Genomic DNA, 18,861 nt, shown 5'->3' on the forward strand with positions numbered 1-18,861 from the left:
AAACCAGGTCTAAACCAGGTCTAAACCAGGTCTAAACCAGGTCTAAACCTAAACCAGGTCTCTAAACCAGGTCTAAACCAGGACTAAACCAGGTCTAAACCAGGACTAAACCAGGTCTAAACCAGGACTAAACCAGGACTAAACCAGGTCTAAACCAGGACTAAGCCCGGTCTCGGTCTGACCTGCTGCACTCGATGAGGCTGACCCGGAGTCGTCCTTCCACCAGTCGAGCGTCGGACACGGTCAGATCCACGTCACAGGAGCCGAGCGGAGACGGAACCTGGAACGGGAAGAACGGCTTAAACCTGAAAAACACAAACAGAAGGAACGTTAGAAACAGAGACCAGGACTAAACCAGGACTAGACCAGGCCTAAACCAGGACTAGACCAGGACTAGACCAGGACTAGACCAGGACTAGACCAGGACTAACCAGGACTAAACCAGGACTAGACCAGGACTAGACCAGGACTAAACCAGGACTAGACCAGGACTAAACCAGGACTGAACCAGGACTAAACCAGGACTAGACCAGGTCTAGACCAGGACTAGACCAGGACTAAACCAGGACTAGACCAGGACTAAACCAGGACTGAACCAGGACTGAACCAGGACTAGACCAGGTCTTTTAAAGGTGCTGGGGCTGTGCGTGTGCTGCCCTCTGGTGACCGTGTCAGTTTCAGGTGTGTCTCATAATGAGCCCTAATGACAGGACCACACCTGTCAGAACAGACCGGTCTGCATTCCTCTGGACCGGACCTGGTTCAGTCTCTGAGCTTTAGTCCGGACTCTGAATAAAGACGAGGAGTAAAGTTCTTTTGTCACAGGATCAGTCTGACCCGAGGACCTTTGGGGTTTGGAATCATTGTGGACGAAGTTTGAGATTTTAATCCCGTCGAAAAGCTCCACGTCTGTCATTTGTAACGTCAAAATTCCAAGAAAAATGACCAACAATATTTGTCCAAACACAGACGAGTCCCGAGTACAAATCTGCGTCTCAGTGTTTGTTGCTGTAATTGCACTTTTTCTCTCTTTCGGGCTTGAGTTCTGGTCTCAGTCTGCAGGACTAAAGCTCTTTCTTCAGGGCTTAAAGCTCAATTCAAATTTTTTTGTGAAATCAAATTTTTTTGCGAAGTCGTTCACATTTCCAGTTAAAAGTGACTCCAGCGTGAACTCTAAACGCCCCAAAAGTGTCTCACATGTTCTTTGGAGACACAACGGCGTCACACACAGCGAGTGTTCAGAGTTACAGAAGTCGTCTAAACTCTGGGCTTGTCTCCTAAAATCTGTTCCAGTTCCGCGGCCGCTTCATTTGTTTGACTCTTTATCCTCCTTGGATTTGGTTCGCAGGATCTTTATTTTTCGTTGACGTTGGAGCCAGGACGTTTGTTGCCGCGCTCAGACATTTAAAAAAAACGGTTAGGTTCAGGATTTGGAGGAGTCTTATCGGAAACCAAACCCAATTCCGATAAGACTCCTCCAATTTGTCCTGAACACAGATCCCCCAAATATGAATAAACTGTCGAACCTCGTTTTCCCTTCACCGACGAGACTCTGAGTCTGACGTGTCGGTGGATGAATGTGACGTGGACGTTCAGACTCGAGTCACATGTCCAAAGATCAGATCATGTTTGGGTTTTAGGAGCAGATCCAAGTGTCCCGGGTCAGATTTGAAAAAACTGGATCTTGTCGCTCTGAGTGTCATTAAGATCAGATCCAGGAGCAGAGGAGATGGATCTATGTTCTCAAACTCGGGACTCAACCTTAAACCGACCTTAACATGTTGGTCATTTTGTTCTTCCTTAAACTGCTGCGCTGTAGTTTGAATTTGCGCTTTAACCACGTGCTGCCGTTTGAACTTGTAAAGAACAAGACACAACATGTGAAATTAAACTGTTGAAAATCGGTGCAACAGTCCGGGCGTCTGCGCTCGCTGATCCTGGGAAAAAGCAGCAGGTCGGTGACTTAGACCACGGACGCCCTGAGCCAAGATGGCGGTGGGATTAACACACCCCAGGAGACTGAACGACACGTCTGCTGTTCTATATCTGTGTCCCAGACTGAGGAAGGAAATGTGGAAGTGAAAATTGTTTTTGGTCCCATGAGCCAATGAGCAGAAGACACAGAAAACAACACGACGCGTCTTGGATTCAACAAACACTTAATTCCAAATGAAAATTATTATTCTGAATTAAACGAACTTCCGAAGTAAATCGATGTTTTTTTCCCATTTTAAAGCCAAATTCATTTATTCCTCGATCATGTAAAAGTTTATTCTTTCTAAAAATAATCCCAGTTGTTCACGTCCAATGTTTTTGTGTTTAGAATGAATCATTAGAACCGTTCTCAGTAAAAGTTTTATTTGATCTGAACTTGTTTTCTTCGTATCTGGAGACACATTTAGGTCATTTTGTGTTTTTAAATCTTAATTATTATTAATAATAATAATAAATTTAAATTTAACTCTAAACCGTACAGTTCCTTTAGGCTTAAAGATTGATCAAAACCAGAGTAAAAGGTCAAGTTTGCTCTTATTTACATTAACATAGAGTCCATGATGTTTAATAGTACGGTTGCGCTTTTATTTTGGTGACTTCCTGTGTGAGAGGAAGTGAAGGTCAAAACATTGGCTTGTTTACAGAAAAGACGCAAAGTAAAACACAGAAACATTAACGGTAAAAAAACAACAACAACAACAACAACAACAACAGCGGTGAAAAGTTATTTTAAAAAATCTAAAGATCACAACAGAGGTCAGAGGAATAAGTTTGGTTTTATTTGTGAATGTTTATTTGAGCTTCTTGTAATTTGAATTGATAATTAAAGTTAAAATATGGATAAAGGTTAAACTGTAATGATCGGTGAAACAATGATCGTACGATAAATTCTCTTATTTTGTTCTTATATTGGTTCTAAGACACGGCAAGAACAAGATTAAAAGTCATTTATCCATCAGTCCATCGACTGGACGCTACAACCACAAAAGTTTAATTCACAGAAAAAGGAACAAAAACCAAAAACCTGCTGAGGTCATCAAAGTAAAGCCACATCCTGGATTCTGAGACGTTTACTTAAATCAAACTCGTCCCTCAGACTCTCCGGGTTTAAAAGGATTTCACTGGGTTTTTTTGCCAGCGTCACCGAATCCAAAACACAAACTGATCCAAACTCATTTAAAACTGATATTAAAAACATTCGTTCCTCCGTTTCCATGGCAACTCGAACCAACACGGCGGCAAATCAACGACAACTTCAGCTTTAACGGAGAAACGGACACAGACGACTTTTCAACTTGTTGTTATTGAACAACTTGTGTCTTGTGAATCTGAAGTGACTAATTAATATAAAAAACAACAAACAAACAAAACTAAACTCCACAACCAGCTCAGGAATCAAAGTTTATAGAGCTGTAGTTTATAGAGCTGTAGTTTATAGAGTTGTAGTTTATAGAGCTGTAGTTTATAGAGCTGTAGTTTATAGAGCTGTAGTTTATAGAGCTGTAGTTTATAGAGCTGTAGTTTATAGAGCTGTAGTTTATAGAGCTGTAGTTTATAGAGCTGTAGTTTATAGAGCTGTAGTTTATAGAGCTGTAGTTTATAGAGTTGTAGTTTATAGAGTTGTAGTTTATAGAGCTGTAGTTTATAGAGCTGTAGTTTATAGAGCTGTAGTTTATAGAGCTGTAGTTTAGAGTTGTAGTTTATAGAGCTGTAGTTTATAGAGCTGTAGTTTATAGAGCTGTAGTTTATAGAGTTGTAGTTTATAGAGTTGTAGTTTATAGAGTTGTAGTTTATAGAGCTGTAGTTTAGAGTTGTAGTTTATAGAGCTGTAGTTTATAGAGTTGTAGTTTATAGAGTTGTAGTTTATAGAGTTGTAGTTTATAGAGTGTAGTTTATAGAGTTGTAGTTTAGAGTTGTAGTTTATAGAGTTTTATAGAGCTGTAGTTTATAGAGTTGTAGTTTATAGAGTTGTAGTTTATAGAGTTGTAGTTTATAGAGTTGTAGTTTAGAGTTGTAGTTTATAGAGTTGTAGTTTATAGAGCTGTAGTTTAGAGTTGTAGTTTATAGAGTTAGAGTTTAGTTTAGAGTGTAGTTTATAGAGTTGTAGTTTATAGAGCTGTAGTTTAGAGTTGTAGTTTATAGAGTTGTAGTTTATAGAGTTGTAGTTTATAGAGCTGTAGTTTAGAGTTGTAGTTTATAGAGCTGTAGTTTATAGAGTTGTAGTTTAGAGTTGTAGTTTAGAGTTGTAGTTTATAGAGTTGTAGTTTAGAGTAGTTGTAGTTTATAGAGTTGTAGTTTAGAGTTGTAGTTTAGAGTTTATAGAGCTGTAGTTTATAGAGTTGTAGTTTAGAGTTGTAGTTTATAGAGCTGTAGATTAGAGCTGTAGTTTATAGAATTGTAGTTTAGGGTGTTTTTATGCTGCGTTCTTTTGTTTTTGGGACTCGGGTAAAACCGACCTCCACCTGGACAAAGTGCAGTGGCCAAACAAATCTCGGTTCTGAAACACAAACTCGGGCTCGCTGGGCGCAGACTGAGTCCGTTGGATTTACGTCGCAGTGAAAATGTCGGCGCCACAGTGAACGTACAGAATTATTGATGTGTTCAGTTTGTGTTTGTGTAGAGAAAGTGTCTTTAAAAACATCGCAGTGACATTTAGACTTTATTTCACATCATTCGACAGTAGCAAGTTTTTTTTTCTGAACATGTAAAAATCAAACTGACAGAATTGAGTCGCCAACAGCTAACGTTGGCTAACAGACCGTTTATGAGCCGGAGTGACGAGCGCGCGACACCTGACGCTACATTCAACTTTCTCGAGCTCCATATTTTCCCTGAACACAACATTAGCCCCGATGATTGTTTATGTTTAGCCCTGTTAGCCTCTTTTAGCCTGACTGTAGATCACAGAGCTGTTAGCCTTTAGCATTTAGCCTTTAGCATGGCTGTAGCTTCTAGTGCTATTAGCTTTAGCCATTAGCCTCTGTTAGAGTTAAACTTAGAGTTAACTGTGGCTGTAGTTTATAGAGTTGTTAGTCCCTGTGAGGGTTTGAGGGTTTGAGGGTTTTTGGGTTTTCTGTGGTTGTAGTTTATTGTGCTATTAGCATCTGTTAGCTTCTGTTAGCCTCCGTTAGCCTGCGTTAGCCTGTGTTAGCCTGCGTTAGCCTGTGTTAGCCTGTGTTAGCCTGTGTTAGCCTGTTAGCCTGTGTTAGCCTGTGTTAGCCTGTGTTAGCCTGTGTTAGCCTGTGTTAGCCTGTGTTAGCCTGTGTTAGCCTGTGTTAGTTAGCCTGTTAGCCTGTGTTAGCCTGTTAGCCTGTGTTAGTTAGCCGTTAGCCTGTGTTAGCCTGTTAGCCTGTGTTAGGCCTGTTTAGCCTAGCCTGTTAGCCTGTTGTTAGCCTGTGTTAGCCTGTGTTAGCCTGTTAGCCTTGTTAGCCGTTAGCCTGTGTTAGCCTGTGTTAGCCTGTGTTAGCCTGTGTTAGCCTGTGTTAGCCGTTAGCCTGTTAGCCTGTGTTAGCCTCCGTTAGCCTGTGTTAGCCTGTGTTAGCCTGTTAGCCTGCGTTAGCCTGTGTTAGCCTGTGTTAGCCTCCGTTAGCCTGTGTTAGCCTCCGTTAGCCTGTGTTAGCCTGTGTTAGCCTGTGTTAGCCTGTGTTAGCCTGTGTTAGCCTCCGTTAGCCTGTGTTAGCCTGTGTTATCTGAGGCTTTTGTTGATCCTCCTGGTTCCATCTGTGCAGCTTTAAATCCCTCAGGCTCAGTTACATCATCAGATCCAACAGCAACAGAACAACAACGACAAGACAACGACACAAAGAAGAGAAAGAAAAGAGAGAAAAGAGAAGAGAGAGAGGAGAAAAAAACTATTAAAATAACACACAAGACAAAACCCAGGAGGAGAGGGGGAACAGGAGAGAGGAGAAAGAAAGAGAAAGAAAACTATTAAAACAACAGATGAGACGACAACAAGGAGAGAAAAGAGAGAGGGAATAGGAGAGAAAGAAGAGGGGGAATAGGAGAGGAGAGGAGAAAAAAACTATTAAAATAAAAGAACCGATGAGACGATAACAAGGAGAGAGAGGAAAGAGGAGGAGAAAGAGACGATTAAATATTAACTATTAAAACAGCTGATAAGAAAACAACAGGAAGAGAGAGAGGGAGGGAGGAGGAGGAGGAGAAGAGGAGGGAGACAAAACTATTAAAGCAACTGATGAGAAAACAGTGAGAGAGGAGATGGAGAGAGGGATGGAGGGAGGAAAACAACAACAAAAAGGAGGGGGGGCGGTTTGAATTGGGCCCAGGGGAGATCTCTAGATGACTCAAACATGCATGGATGAGTCTAGATTAAAACCTCAGACAGGTTTGTGATGAGGAACAACGTTAGAACTACGGCACAAACGATACATCAGTCAGACCATATTTTTCCTGTGGTTTTTTCTTGTGGTGAGCTGTTTTTACAAAATGAAAATACCAGAGAACTTCTAGTTTAAGCATCACAAGAAACAGAGTAAATAAAATATAAGAGCCACAGCCTCAGACGGGGAACAGTTTAATGCTTATAAAACATTGAACTATTATCCATTTATTAGTGCACAAAGTCTGACATTAAACTGACACATGTACAATGGTAAAAGCTTTTAATTCATACATGTGATTCACAAAAGGGTTTGGAGCAGGAGTGGGCGACATCTCGATATTTTAAATATGGCTTGATATTTTTTTAAACTAGATATGGATTCTAACATATCATAAATATCGATATAATGTTTATATTTAATTCTGATTTTGCCGCTTCACTTGTTTGTCTCTGTGCTCAGCCCCGTCTCCCTGATTTTGCTGCTTGTGTCTCGTTCACTGTCGCAGTTAAAGCCCAAAGTTGGTGCCAGTGAAAAGTTTCAAGCTCCACGAAACTTTTCCACCATTTACAGACAAAACCATCAGCAGAACATCCCTCTGTCGCAGGGAGAACATCCCTCTGTCACAGGGAGAACATCCCTCTGTCACAGGGAGAACACTCATGTTCCACTGAGTCACTGTGTCCTTTAGTCCAACACAAACTGAACCACATCAGACACAAGGAAAGATCTATGTGTGCGCTCGTGTGCGTAGTGTGTGTCTACTGCACATGCTCAGTCGACCCACTGACACCAGAAGAACCTGACCAGGCTGAAGGAGAATCTGGGATCATGAGACTCTGAGCTCGACCCGCTGACTTGAATGTGCGACCATTTTAAAACTTGATCTGTGGGCGGACGGTCGTCGTGGGCGGGTTATAGGACTGTGCAAAAATATTGATATGTCGTATCATTTAATGTGATGATACAGTATCGATATCGTGGGCTGCTGTATCGATATTTCACCAAGAGGATTTTTACATGCGTTTTACTAAATCATTTTGTTCCAGCTACAGTTTTGTTGCTTGTGGAGTGAAAGGAAACTCATTTAAGCATCAAATTTGACATTTTGACACAGTTTTGAGGATTAAAATGTTTGTGTTTCATATGAACTTTGCACAAGAAGAAGTTTAACAAACACTTTTAGTATCACAGACATTTTAGCCTTTATTTTTTATTGAACCGTATCGAATAGATTTGAAATATATCATATCGAATCGAAAGTGCACTGTATCGAGGTGTGTATCGTATCGTGGCCTGTGTATCGAGGTGTGTATCGTATCGTGGCCTGTGTATCGAGGTGTGTATCGTATCGTGGCCCGTGTATCGAGGTGTGTATCGTATCATGGCCCGTGTATCGAGGTGTGTATCGTATCGTGGCCTGTGTATCGAGGTGTGTATCGTATCGTGGCCTGTGTATCGAGGTGTGTATCGTATCGTGGCCTGTGTATCGAGGTGTGTATCGTATCGTGGCCTGTGTATCGTATCGGCAACTTCTTAATGACACCAGCCCTAGCGTGTTTATACGTCGTTATAAATCTTACAGTTTCTATATTATGTCCATGTCATTGTATTTACAGAAAGATAAACGTCATCAAATTTGGCGCCGCCTCAGTATTTACCCGCAGAGTCGTGTGTTTGTCTGAGACGCCGTACGTTTAATTAATTTCAGCGGCGCGGCACATTTACGATAACCACTAAAGCCCGATAACAGAACTTTACACAGATCCAATATTTTCAGATGTGACCAGGACACAGATTTCATCCTGTAAACAAAATAAATTAAGTAAACTTAGAATTAATTAAAATGTCGTACGAAAACACAATGAGGCCGAAACACTTTGACCTTAAAAAGACAAAATAAACTCACTTTAAAATCCAATTAATTTTTATAAATAATCGGTTGAAGATTCAGAGTGAATTTTATGTATTTAATAAAATCAGTCTTTAACCCCTGAGCTGTTCAGAGTCACAGCGTTTAAAGTCCTGGTCCAGTCCTGGTCCAGTCCTGGTCCAGTCCTGGTCCAGTCCTGGTCCAGTCCTGGACTCAGACCTTGACGTTAAATCTTTACACGACTGAGCCGTGAAGGAGCCGTGTGCACTTTCACTTCCTGTAGTCACCAGAAATGTCAGAAAACTACAAATCCCAAGAAGTTATGACCCTGAGTCAGCTCCTGCTCTCAACAACCAGACCAGGACTAAAACAGGACTAAAACAGGACCAGGACCAGACACAGAACCAGACCAGGACTAAAACAGGACTAAAACAGGACAAGGACCAGACACAGAACCAGACCAGGACTAAAACAGGACTAAAACAGGACAAGGACCAGACACAGAACCAGACCAGGACTAAAACAGGACTAAAGCAGAACCAGGATTAAACTAGGACTAAAGAAGGACTGAACTAGGACTTTATTGCTCAGTGTTGACAGATTTTTATTTATTTATTTTTAATTTTTTCAGTTTTTTTTTTTTTTTTTTGTCTTTCCAAATAAATCACAATTTATAACAATTTATAATTTTATAAAAATATGTTTCAGATTAATTGAGAGTTTTATTCTGAGGAAGAGGAAGAGGAAGTCTGAGTCACAAATCATTAAACTCCTGCTTCAGTCCTGGTTTAGTTCTGGTTTAGTCCTGGTTTAGTCCTGGTTTAGTCCTGGTTTAGTTCTGGTTTAGTTCTGGTTTAGTCCTGGTTTAGTTCTGGTTTAGTTCTGGTTTAGTCCTGGTTTAGTTCTGGTTTAGTTTCTGGTTTAGTTCTGTTTGGTTTAGTCCTGGTTTCAGTTCTGGTTTAGTTCTGGTTTAGTTCTGGTTTAGTTCTGGTTTAGTCCTGCTTCAGTTCTGGTTTAGTTCTGGTTTAGTTCTGGTTTAGTTCTGGTTTAGTTCTGGTTTAGTCCTGGTTTAGTTCTGGTTTAGTTCTGGTTTAGTCCTGGTTTAGTTCTGGTTTAGTCCTGCTTCAGTTCTGGTTTAGTTCTGGTTCAGTTCTGGTTTAGTCCTGGTTTAGTTCTGGTTTAGTCCTGCTTCAGTTCTGGTTTAGTTCTGGTTTAGTTCTGGTTTAGTCCTGGTTTAGTTCTGGTTTAGTCCTGCTTCAGTTCTGGTTTAGTTCTGGTTTAGTCCTGGTTCAGTTCTGGTTTTAGTTCTGGTTTAGTTCTGGTTTAGTTCTGGTTCAGTTCTGGTTTAGTTCTGGTTCAGTTCTGGTTTAGTCCTGGTTTAGTCCTGGTTTAGTTCTGGTTTAGTCCTGGTTTAGTTCTGGTTTAGTTCTGGTTCAGTTCTGGTTTAGTTCTGGTTTCAGTTCTGGTTTAGTTCTGGTTTAGTTCTGGTTTAGTTCTGGTTTAGTTCTGGTTTAGTTCTGGTTTAGTCCTGGTTTAGTTCTGGTTTAGTTCTGGTTCAGTGTCAGATGCTTTTGGGGCCTGAGGCTTTTTAAACACTGGAGATTTTTACTTTATTTAATTTTTCTTCTTTTTGTGAAACTCTGCAGGATTCTATTTTTTCAATCCAAACATAAAATCATGAGGAAGAAATCTCACGAGTTCATTCTGAGTCCGTGGGCAGGATCTTGGGGCAATTTTATCTCACGAGATCTTTGTCCCGTCCCCAGAACCCGGTGACATAAACAAGTCGAAAAACATCTCTTTAACCATGTCGAGATTATAAAGTATAAAACATCTGAACGCCAAGACCCACACCTGGGAAACTCACTGCACGGCTCCAGAGCCACAAACGGCTCCGGAGCCACAAACGGCTCCGGAGCCACAAACGGCTCCAGAGCCACATACGGCTCCAGAGCCACATACGGCTCCAGAGCCACATACGGCTCACCAAGATTTAACTGGCGGCTCACAAGTTTAAACCAAAAATATGAACAAATGTGCAGATAAAGATTTAGTGAACAACAAGCGTCTGCGTCACAACAAGTGTCAATCAAAGCTTCATTAATGTTGTTTCCTCATCCTCGTGTCATTGGTTTTTCAATATAAAACCAAAAATAAGAAAACAAAAAAACAACAGTTTTCTTCATTATTTGTCTCCAAAACCAAAATGAAAAAACAGATAATGATTCATTTTTTCAGTTTTTGATTTTGTGTTTAAATGAAAAATGGAAAAAATGGATAACGACCGTTTCTCGTTTACATGACTCCAGTGACCGAGACGCCAGGTCCAGACCAGACCAGACCAGAACCAGACCAGACCCAGACCAGACCAGAACCAGACCAGACCCAGACCAGACCAGACCAGACCAGACCAGACCAGACCAGACCAGACCAGACCAGACCAGACCAGACCAGACCAGACCAGACCCCAGACCCAGACCCCAGACCAGACCAGAGACCAGACCAGACCAGACCAGACCAGAACCAGAGACCAGACCAGACCAGACCAGACCAGACCAGACCAGAACCAGACCAGACCAGACCAGACCAGACCAGACCAGACCAGAACCAGACCAGACCAGACCAGACCCCAGACCAGACCCCCAGACCAGACCAGAACCAGACCAGACCAGACCAGACCCAGACCAGACAGACCAGACCAGACCAGACCAGACCAGACCAGACCAGACCAGACCAGACCAGACCAGACCAGACCAGACCAGAACCAGACCCAGACCCAGACCAGAACCAGACCAGACCCAGACCAGACCAGACCAGAACCAGACCAGACCAGAGACCAGACCAGACCAGAGACCATACCAGACCAGAACCAGACCAGACCAGACCAGACCAGACCAGACCAGACCAGACCAGACCAGACCAGACCAGACCAGACCAGACCAGACCAGACCAGACCAGAGACCAGACCAGACCAGACCAGACCAGACCAGAACCAGACCAGACCAGACCCAGACCAGACCAGAACCAGACCAGACCAGACCAGACCCAGACCAGACCAGACCAGACCAGACCAGACCAGAACCAGACCAGACCAGACCAGACCAGAGACCAGACCAGACCCAGACCAGAACCAGACCAGACCAGACCAGACCAGACCAGACCAGACCAGACCAGACCAGAACCAGAACCAGAGACCAGACCAGACCAGACCAGACCAGACCAGACCAGACCAGACCAGACCAGACCAGACCAGACCAGACCAGACCCCAGACCAGACCAGACCAGACCAGAGACCAGACCAGACCCAGACCAGACCAGACCAGAACCAGAACCAGACCAGACCAGACCCAGACCAGAACCAGACCAGACCAGAACCAGACCAGAACCAGACCAGAACCAGAACCAGACCCAGACCAGACCAGACCAGACCAGAGACCAGACCAGACCAGACCAGACCAGACCAGACCAGACCAGAACCAGAACCAGAACCAGAACCAGACCAGAACCAGACCCAGACCAGACTAAGACCAGAGCGGGACCAGAGCATACTTTGAGCTTCGAGCTCCTGCCCTGCGTGGGCTCTGAGGTCCTCTGGTCTGGTCTGGTCTGGTCTGGTCTGGTCTGGTCTGGTCTGGTCTGGTCTGGTCTGGTCTGGTCTGGTCTGGTCCCTGGCTCTGGTCTGGTCTGGTCTCGGTCTGGTCTCGGTCTGGTCTTGGTCTCGGTCTGGTCTGGTCTGGTCCTGGTCTCGGTCTGGTCTCAGTCTGGTCTCGGTCTGGTCTCAGTCTGGTCCTGGTCTGGTCTCAGTCTGGTCTCGGTCTGGTCTCGGTCTGGTCTCAGTCTGGTCTCGGTCTGGTCTCGGTCTGGTCTCGGTCTGGTCTCAGTCTGGGTCTGGACCTGGATCAGTCCTGGTTCAGTTCGTTTGCATCGTCCGACATCAGTCACTGAAGTCACGGAAACGGGGAAACAGCCGTTATCCGTTTTTTCCATTCTTCATTTAAACACAAAATCGTTTTCTTATTTTTGTTTTTATATTGAAAAACAAATGAATGATACACAGATTTTTCCTAAAGGCGACGTGACACCAGCGAACAGTGATACACAGGTGCAGGTATAAATGACCCGAACCCACCGACGATCAACAAACACCAACAAGACCAACAAAACCGACCGACCGACCGACCGAGACGCAGAGCCGTGTCCTTCAGTCCAACACAAACTGAACCACATCAGACACAAGAAACAACTGTTTTTATCACACATTAGTTTATGTAAATGAGTCATGTGGTTTAAGTTTCATTTTTGTAAAACAGAAACAAATGTGTCAAAAGTGAATTAAACACTTTATCATCTCTCGAGTCGTTCTGTTTATCTGTTGTGAAGCTGAGTTTATTTATGCAGATTAGTAACAGTAATAATATGATGATATTTTTAATATTAAAAGTTAATGATTAAATGAAAATCGATGGTTAATTCTCCAGACGATCGATTAAGAAAATGTACAATATAAATCTACGATCTATGAAGTGTCGATGAAGTGAAGGACGTGTGTGCAGCTTCTGCTCATGAATCTGTGGGTTTTTACTGAAAATCTTCTCTATGTGTTTGTTTTTTGTGGGATGTAGAAAATCACATTTGTAGAAGTGACTTGGTGTTGTGTGTTTTGGTAAAAGGTCCTGGTCAAACAGAAGTAAACAACAAGGGCAAAAACTCAAGTGAATAAATCTGATATAAAAGTGTATTGAACAGATACATATGTACTCGAGTTTATCAAACTCTTCACCTTTTTTCTGTTCCATTTTTGGTTGTAAAGTTCCATATGTTTTAAACAGACCATGAATGAAACATGGAACAAAAATTATTTCCCAAATTTCAAAGACCTGAAAATGTAAATAAATGTTTGTATTTCATCATATCTTGTGTTATTCCATCTTTGAACTGTTGATGAAGGGACAGGATTTTAAAAAAAGTTTTTAAAATGATAAAAATGTTCTTGGAAGGACTGACATATTTTATAGAAATAGTTTCTTTCATTTTGAAGTAATATTAAAGTTTTCAGAAGAAAAAAGCCACAAATGATGTAAAATCCTGCACCTTCTACTTGTTTGTACAATTTTCCCTCCGTTACTTTTCCCTCCGTTACCATGAACTTTCTTCATAAAAAATCTCATGAGTCAAAAAGTCAGAGGTTTTTCAACCTAATCTTGTACCATATGGTAGAAAACTATATGAAGCAAATATTCAAACCAGTTTGTTAAGGATATGGAAGTGAGAACCAAGAGTTATCACTGTTTGGATTTATTGACCAAAAAGTGCTGCATATTTCATTCCCTCCGTTACCAACATGAGTTTTTTAGTTTTTTTGTCTTGAACTTGAAAGAATCTCACAGGTTTAACTTGACCCTGTTGGAGTGTAACTCTTTCCTACATTCTGATACTTTACTTATTTCAATAGTTCCTCTAGTTTCTGAATAAGACACATTTGAATGTCAAAAATCTGACCCTGTTTCCTCCGTTAACACTTGACTGAACCCAAAAGTGTCTTTCCTCCTGATTTTACTTTTCCAACGTGGCTCTCGAGTATCACTGATATAAACTAAATCCAAATGTAAAAACAGCAGAATTGTGCAGTTTCAGATTGAAACTCTTCCTCCAGTATCGGCAGTAGAACAGTAGTAACAGTAGCAGTAGTATTTGTAGTACTAGTAGTTTGATTTGTAGTATTTGTGTATGTGTCAGTAAAGTGGGCGGACGGTGACTCATGTGTGGGAGTTTCACCAGAGACAAACTCAAAACACAAAAACCACAAACGCTGAGCGTCAGTGAGGAGGAGGAAGCAGCGCACGAGCTTCCTGTTTCTCTACGAGATGGTTTAAAATCTGAGGGACGATTTAAAACCACTGCAGAAGACTTAAAAAAAATAAAATCAAATCAAATAAAAAATATTCAGTTCATTGTTCATTGAAACGTGAGACAGAAACATTCACTTTACTTTAACTTATTTTATTTACTTTACTTTATTTACTTAGTTTATTTACTTTACTTACTTAACTGTTTACTTTACTTTACTTTGTACATAGTATTTGTAGTAGTAATAGTAATAGTAGTATTTTCAGTACCTGATCTTGTAGTTGGGGAGCATGTGTAGTATTTGTAGTATTTGTAGTATTTGTAGTATTTGTATATTTGTAGTATTTGTAGTATTTGTAGTAGAGCCCGACCGATATGGATTTTGTTGTGGCCGATATGATATCGATATAATGTGAGTTGGAGCAGCCGATATAATCACTGATATATTTAGTGATGTAAAAAAATCACTGTAAATCTTAAATTATAAAAAAAAAAAAAACATTAGGTTTGGCTCCAGTGGATTTTAAACTGGGTTTATTTAGGAAACATTTATTGTTGTTCTGCCTCTTTACATGAAATGTCAAAGGACTAAAACAGAACTGAACCAGAACTGAACCAGGACTGAACCAGGACTGAACCAGGACTAAACCAGGACTAAACCAGGACTAAACCAGGACTAAACCAGGACTAAACCAGGACTGAACAGGACTGAAACCGGGACTGAACCGAGGACTGAACCAGGACTAAACCAGGACTAAACCGGGACTGAACCGGGACTGAACCGGGACTGAACCGGGACTGAACCAGGACTGAGTGTCGGGACTCGGTCTCTGTCTCTCTCCGTCTCTTGAGCTCAAGATTAGTTCTGGTTTATTTATTTTATGCTGAATATAAATATGCACGTTTTGTTTTACCCTCTGCACACACAGATTTTTTGAACATTTCATTTTTAGCCGCTGTCAAACTCCCACGAGTCTGAACGCGACGTGCAGAGAAAAAAAAATGAGAGAAAGAGAAAACACGACTCCCAGTAAGGATCAGGCTCCTGTCGTTCACTTCCAAGAGCCGGATCTAAGAGCCGGATCTAAGAGCCGGATCAAAGAGCCGGATCTAAGAGCCGCTTCGTTTACGACCGACTCATCACAACTAGAGAGTAAAGAAACTAGTGTTATGAGCCTTTAGCCGTAACTGCTGCGCCGCGGTCATTCATTATATGTGTAAATGTGGATCATTCACACGTCTGTTCACACTCATTTACATCAATGCAGCTGCAGAAACAAATATACAAACAATATAATCACTTTACAACAGATCAATAGAAAACAGACTGATTATGTGACACACAACACATCATCAATAACCAATCAGAACGAACCAAAACTATCTTCAAAGTCGACATATTTCCAACACACACACAGGCTCCTCCCACATCACACAGGCTCCTCCCACATCACACAGGCTCCTCCCACATCACACAGGCTCCTCCCACATCACACAGGCTCCTCCCACATCACACAGGCTCCTCCCACATCACAAGTCTGAACTAATAAAAGTCCTTTTAATCCAGACTCAAACTGATCGTCTGTAAAAAGAAAATAATCTCAGTGTTTGGACCTGAGTCTGTAAACAAACACACGTGTGACGTGACTCTGTGGTGTGTTCAGGGACAGTACGACACACACACACACATACACACACACACACACACACACACACACACACACACACACACACACACACACACAGACACACACACACACACAGACAACACACACACACACACACACACACACACACAACACACACACACACACACACACACACACACACACACATACAAACACACACACACACATACACACACACACACACACACACATACAAACACACAGACACACACACACACACAGACACAGACACACAGACACACAAATGACTCCACAGATAAACACTGATGCAGAGTCACATATTAGAACATTTATCTGTAAATTGGATTAAATAAACAGAATGTCGAGAGTCTAAGATTTATAACGACGTATAACAAGGTATAACCTGCCCACGGGAAATATCGGCCCCTATCAGCAAGTATATCGGCCAATAGCCAATATGCTTCCAGTTGCTCATATCGGCCGATAATATCGGCCAACCGATATATCGGCCGGGCTCTAATTTGTAGTAGTACCTGATCTTGTAGTTGGGCAGCGTGTGCTTCCTCTTGATGACCCTCTTGAGTGTGTGTAGTGTGTGTAGTAGTATTTGTAGTATTGCAGTAGTATTTGTAGTATTGCAGTAGTAGTAGTAGTAGTAGTATTTGTAGTACCTGATCTTGTAGTTGGGCAGCGTGTGCTTCCTCTTGATGACCCTCTTGAGCTGCGTGACGATGATGGACGTGAGTTGGGGCAGAGGTCGTCCTTCAAACTGAGACTTGACCTCGAAGTCGACGAGCGGATCGTCCAGGAACGAGAACGACCAATGAGTGAACGGGATCCGCGTGAACTGCAGCCGGAGCCGACCAATCACGCGACGCATCTTCACGAACAGGTACGCCGACTTCCCGAACACCAGGTCCACGTCGATGGCCAGGTGGAAGCCGCCGCTGTACTCCAGGTCGACCTGAGGCGCACGCACAGGGCAAAGGTCAAAGGGTCAAAAACGCAACGGTTCAGTTTATTTATTTATAACCAGTGTTGGGAAGTTTACTTTTAAAATGTAATCCCCTACAGATTACAGATTACACACCCCAGAACCAGGACTAAACCAGGACTAAACCAGGTCTAAACCAGGTCTAAACTAGGACTAAACCAGGTCTGAAGCAGAACTGAACCAGGACTAAAAAAGGACTAAATCAGGATTGAATAATCTGAAAAACAATTACACAAAATATGACAAAAAACTGAACCAAACCTAAACCAGGACTGGGCCAGGACTGGGCCAGGACTGGGCCAGGACTGGGCCAGGACTGGGCCAGGACTGGGCCAGGACTGGACCAGGTCTGGACCAGGACTGGACCAGTGTGAGTCTCACCTCGAAGTTGAGTTCCTCGGGCATGCCCTCCTCGTTGGTGTTCACAGGTTTCATGAGTTTGGCCGATTTAAAAACCGGGACCGAGTTTCCCAGAGAAATGTCCCGAAGACTCAAACCCTCGAGGAGACGACCGGCGGTTTTAGTCTGAAGCAGCTCCTCAAACTCCACCTGAAACACCAGAGACACCAGGTCTAAACCAGGTCTAAACCAGGTCTAAACCAGGTCTAAACCAGGTCTAAACCAGGTCTAAACCAGGTCTAAAACCAGGACTAAAACCAGGTCTAAACCAGGTCTAAACCAGGACTAAACCAGGTCTAAAACCAGGACCAGGTCTAAACCAGGTCTAAACCAGGTCTAAACCAGGACTAAACCAGGTCTAAACCAGGTCTAAACCAGGTCTAAACCAGTCTAAACCAGGTCTAAACCAGGACTAAACCAGGTCTAAACCAGGTCTAAAACCAGGTCTAAACCAGGTCTAAACCAGGTAAACCAGGACTAAACCAGGTCTAACCAGGTCTAAAAAACTAAACCAGGTCTAAACCAGGACTAAACCAGGTCTAAACCAGGTCTAAACCAGGTCTAAAACCAGGTCTAAACCAGGACCAAACCAGGTCTAAACCAGGTCTAAACCAGGACTAAACCAGGTCTAAACCAGGTCTAAACCAGGTCTAAACCAGGTCTAAACCAGGACCAAACCAGGTCTAAACCAGGTCTAAACCAGGTCTAAACCAAGTTTAAACCAGGACTAAACCAGGTCTAAACCAGGTCTAAAATAGGTCTAAAACAGGTCTAAAACAGGACTAAACCAGGTCTAAACCAGGACTAAACCAGGACCAAACCAGGACTAAACCAGGACCAAACCAGGACTAAACCAGGACCAAACCAGGACTAAACCAGGACCAAACCAGGACTAAACCGGGTCTAAAATAGGACTAAACAAAGACCAAACCAGGACTAAACCAGGACTGAACCAGGTCTAATTCAAATAATAAAAAATTTGACCAAACAAGGTCTAAACGGGGACTAAACCAGGTCTAAACAAAGACCAAACAAGGACCAAAACATTAAAGGGACTAAAGGAGTAAATCATGACCAAACTTGGACTAAACTAGATCTAAACAGGACTGAACCCGGACTAGACCATGACCAAACTAGACACAACATTAAACCAGGACTAAAGCGGAACTGAACCAAGACCAAACCAGGACTAAAGTGGAACAAAAACATGACCAAACTAGAACAAAGCCAGGTCTAACACAGGATTAAAGCAGTTCTGAACCAGGACTAAAGCAGAACTGAACCAGGACTAAAGCAAGAATAACTGTACAAACTGAACAACTGTAGTCCAGATAAACCAGGACTAAACTAGAGCCAAAAGAGAACTAAACCAGGACCAAAATATGACTAAACCAGGTCTAAACAGGAGTAAACCAGGACCAAATTTGGACTAAACCAGTTCTGAACCAGGGCCAAAACAAGACCAAAACAGGACCGAAGCAGATCTAAACCAGTAGTAAACTAGGTCCAAAATAGAACCAAAACAGGACTAAATCATGACCAAATTTGGACTAAACCAGGTCCAACACAGGACTAAACCAGTTCTGAACCAGGACCAAAACAGGACTACAACAGCTCTAATGCAAACAGAAAAAACAGGACCAAAACAAGACCAAAACAGGACCAACGTATGACGAAACCAGGTCTAAACCAGGACTAAACCAGGTCTAAACCAGGTCTAACCCAAAACTAAAACAGGTCTAAACAGGACTGAACCAGAAC

The 18,861-nt window shown here is 42.5% G+C and overlaps 1 protein-coding gene across 1 annotated transcript in view; it reads right to left on the minus strand.

Moving 5' to 3' along the window:
- Window positions 1–18,861, minus strand: part of pdzd8 (PDZ domain containing 8) — a 57,145-nt gene that overhangs the window by 37,183 nt on the left and 1,101 nt on the right. The window contains exons 2-4 of the mRNA XM_055162611.1: window positions 17,083–17,250; window positions 16,379–16,671; window positions 183–305 (exon numbers count right to left, since the gene is read on the minus strand). Of these exons, the coding sequence (XP_055018586.1) occupies window positions 183–305; window positions 16,379–16,671; window positions 17,083–17,250 (584 nt within the window). The remainder of the gene's footprint in view (window positions 1–182; window positions 306–16,378; window positions 16,672–17,082; window positions 17,251–18,861) is intronic.

The sequence above is a fragment of the Boleophthalmus pectinirostris genome, unplaced genomic scaffold (genome assembly GCF_026225935.1).
Source record: "Boleophthalmus pectinirostris isolate CB_2022bp ecotype Guang Dong unplaced genomic scaffold, ASM2622593v1 HiC_scaffold_5, whole genome shotgun sequence".
NCBI lineage: Eukaryota > Metazoa > Chordata > Actinopteri > Gobiiformes > Gobiidae > Boleophthalmus > Boleophthalmus pectinirostris.